At 39.4% G+C, this 2,694-nt stretch overlaps 1 protein-coding gene across 1 annotated transcript; it reads left to right on the top strand.

Moving 5' to 3' along the window:
• Positions 1 to 57: 57 nt before the first annotated feature.
• On the top strand, positions 58 to 996 carry LOC102815488 (olfactory receptor 4K15-like). Its single transcript, XM_006831916.1, has one exon. It carries the CDS (start codon positions 58 to 60, stop codon positions 994 to 996), a length of 939 nt encoding a protein of 312 aa, XP_006831979.1.
• Positions 997 to 2,694: the final 1,698 nt, after the last annotated feature.

The raw sequence follows: 2,694 nt of genomic DNA, 5'->3' as shown, positions 1-2,694 counted from the left end.
TAGAAGTTCTCAGTTCATCTCTTCCTCATTGGGTTGCATTACAACAAAGTGAACTAAATGGAAGAAGCAAACCAGTCTATAGTGTCTGAGTTTATTTTTAGTGGACTTAGTAATTCAACGGCGCTCCAAACCTTCCTTGTACTGCCATTTTCTATACTCTACCTGATGACTGTTGTGGGCAATCTCCTGGTTGTGCTCTTGATCATCTCTGACGCTCGTCTCCATTCCCCCATGTACTTCCTCTTGGCTAATCTCTCATTCATTGACTTCTGCCTTTCCTCAGTCACCACCCCTAAATTAACCACTGACTTACTAAAGGATAACAAAACCATCTCCTTTGGGGGTTGCATGAGTCAGATTCTCTGTGTGCATTTTTTTGGAGGTGGTGAGATGGTGCTGCTTGTGACAATGGCCTATGACCGCTATGTGGCCATCTGCAAGCCACTCCATTACTCCAGCATCATGAGTAGACAAAAGTGTCTCTGGCTAGTTTTGATATCATGGATCATTGGCTTTGTGCATGCCATGAGTCAGCTGGCAATGATTTTGGAACTGCCATTCTGTGGACCCAGAGTAGTGGACAGCTTTTTCTGTGATATCCCATTGGTGATCAAACTAGCATGCATGGATACTCATACTCTGGGAGCACTGATAAATGCCGACAGTGGGTTCTTGGCAACAACCTGCTTCATTCTCTTGCTGATCTCCTACACTTATATCCTCCTAACTGTTCGCCTTCACTCCAAGGATGGGGCATCAAAGGCGCTCTCTACCTGCACTTCTCACATCACAGTGGTGGTGCTGTTCTTTGGACCCTGCATCTTCATCTATCTGTGGCCACTCAGCATCACTTGGGTGGACAAGTTTCTTGCTGTGTTTTACACAGTCATTACTCCTCTTCTGAATCCAGCCATTTACACACTGAGAAATAAAGAGATTAAAAATGCCATGAAAAGACTGATAAGTCAGCGTTTCGGTTCAAGGGATAAATTTTAGATTCTTCCCTGACTAGAAATGCCACATTATTCAGCCCAATTTGGCCTGTGAACTGAACTAGAAATAATGTCTGCACATCATGAGCATTCATTGCTGTAAACTAGGAGCATTCCAGATGCAATTTTTGTATTTTAAAGTACTTTATTTATCCACTCTAAACCTAACTTGACTAGAGAGAGTACTAAAGATATTTGCATAATAGCATGCACATGACAAGACTAAATAATAAAAAAGACTCTAACCATAGTTCTTTCTGAGTTTCACTTGAGAGATTTTCCTTTTATATGCATCAAAGCCTTTGCACATCCTTTGAAACAGTTTTTTTTTTCTCTCATATTAATATATGAATTTTGTGATTATAATTTTATCTCACATAAAGAAATAAGAAAAAGGAAATGTGAGTGTGGTAAGTATGCTTTGCATAAAAGCAAAACAAATCTACACTGAGGAATAACTATCAGTAATAACAGCACAAAGAAATTGCCTCTGTTCATGCTCTGCAGGGCTCAGATATGCTGTATGGCTCTCAGTTAAATATCTAACCAATATTCTGTTTTCTAAGGAAACTCTCATCTCACATCAAATATAAACAAATAGAAAACATACACTCTTACACACACACATACATATATCATATGGTGTTTGAATGCATGTACATATGGACATATATATCATAATGTACTCAAGCATCACATCTGTATATGCAGAAAAAACAACATGCGGTTGGTGTTATTGCTAGGGTAATACTAGGCAAGACCAGTTATAGCAGCAATGTGCATTCTTTTAAATAATGTTGCTTGTGTAATATTGCATATTCTATAGCTGGGGATGTTGTATGTCAAAACTTCAAAATATCTTAATGTCTAGTTTCATCCCATGGAACAGAGGAAAGTTAAGGCCATGATTTCTTATGGTGTATCACAATCCTAAAGGAACCCTGGTAGCATAGTGGTTACGAATCGGGCTGCGAACTGCAAGGTCAGCAGTTTGAAACTACCAGCTGCTCTGTGGGAGAAATATTAGGCTTTCTGCTCCCGTAAAGATTTACAGCCTCGGAAACCCTGTACAGGGTTGCTATGAGTCGGAGCCGACTCCACGGCACGTAACAACAACAACAACAACATCACAATCCTAACACCTACAGAGTAAATAAGAAGAAATCAATCTTTTTCTGTATGTCAATAAATTAAGGAGCTCATGATGAAAACAAATCTATTGCATCAAAAAAGTCATTGAAGTCCAAGGTTTCAATTTCTTAAAATATAAAAGCAAGGAACACAAACTGTATCAAGAAATGTTTACAGAAAACTATGTCTCCCAAACCAGGTTATCATGAAAGTGCCATTCAGGCATGTACAGAGAAATATGGTAACACCTCAGAAAATTTTCTAGATAAAATGATCTCAGCTGTGTTCATTAACAGAACTCTTGAGTGAATGAAATCACCATTTGTTGAGGTGTGATTTGAGGCCTGCATGTAACGTTCTTCCATCCCTCTATACTGACAGAGTATAACAAGATTCTATCCTGTTAGGAAAGCACCCTAGTAGTATAGTGATTAAGTGTTGGACTGCTATCTCCAAGGTCAACAGTTCAAATATACCAGCTACTCTGTGGGACAAAGACGAGGCTTTCTGCTCCCATAAAGCCTCTGTGGCACACCACTCTGATTACGAGTGCTGGTGAGGCAGTAGGTTA

The sequence above is a fragment of the Chrysochloris asiatica genome, unplaced genomic scaffold (assembly GCF_000296735.1).
Source record: "Chrysochloris asiatica unplaced genomic scaffold, ChrAsi1.0 scaffold00004, whole genome shotgun sequence".
NCBI classification, from domain to species: Eukaryota; Metazoa; Chordata; class Mammalia; order Afrosoricida; family Chrysochloridae; genus Chrysochloris; species Chrysochloris asiatica.
The sequence above is the reverse complement of the archived record's forward strand: the minus strand, read 5'-3'. Positions and strand labels throughout refer to the sequence as shown.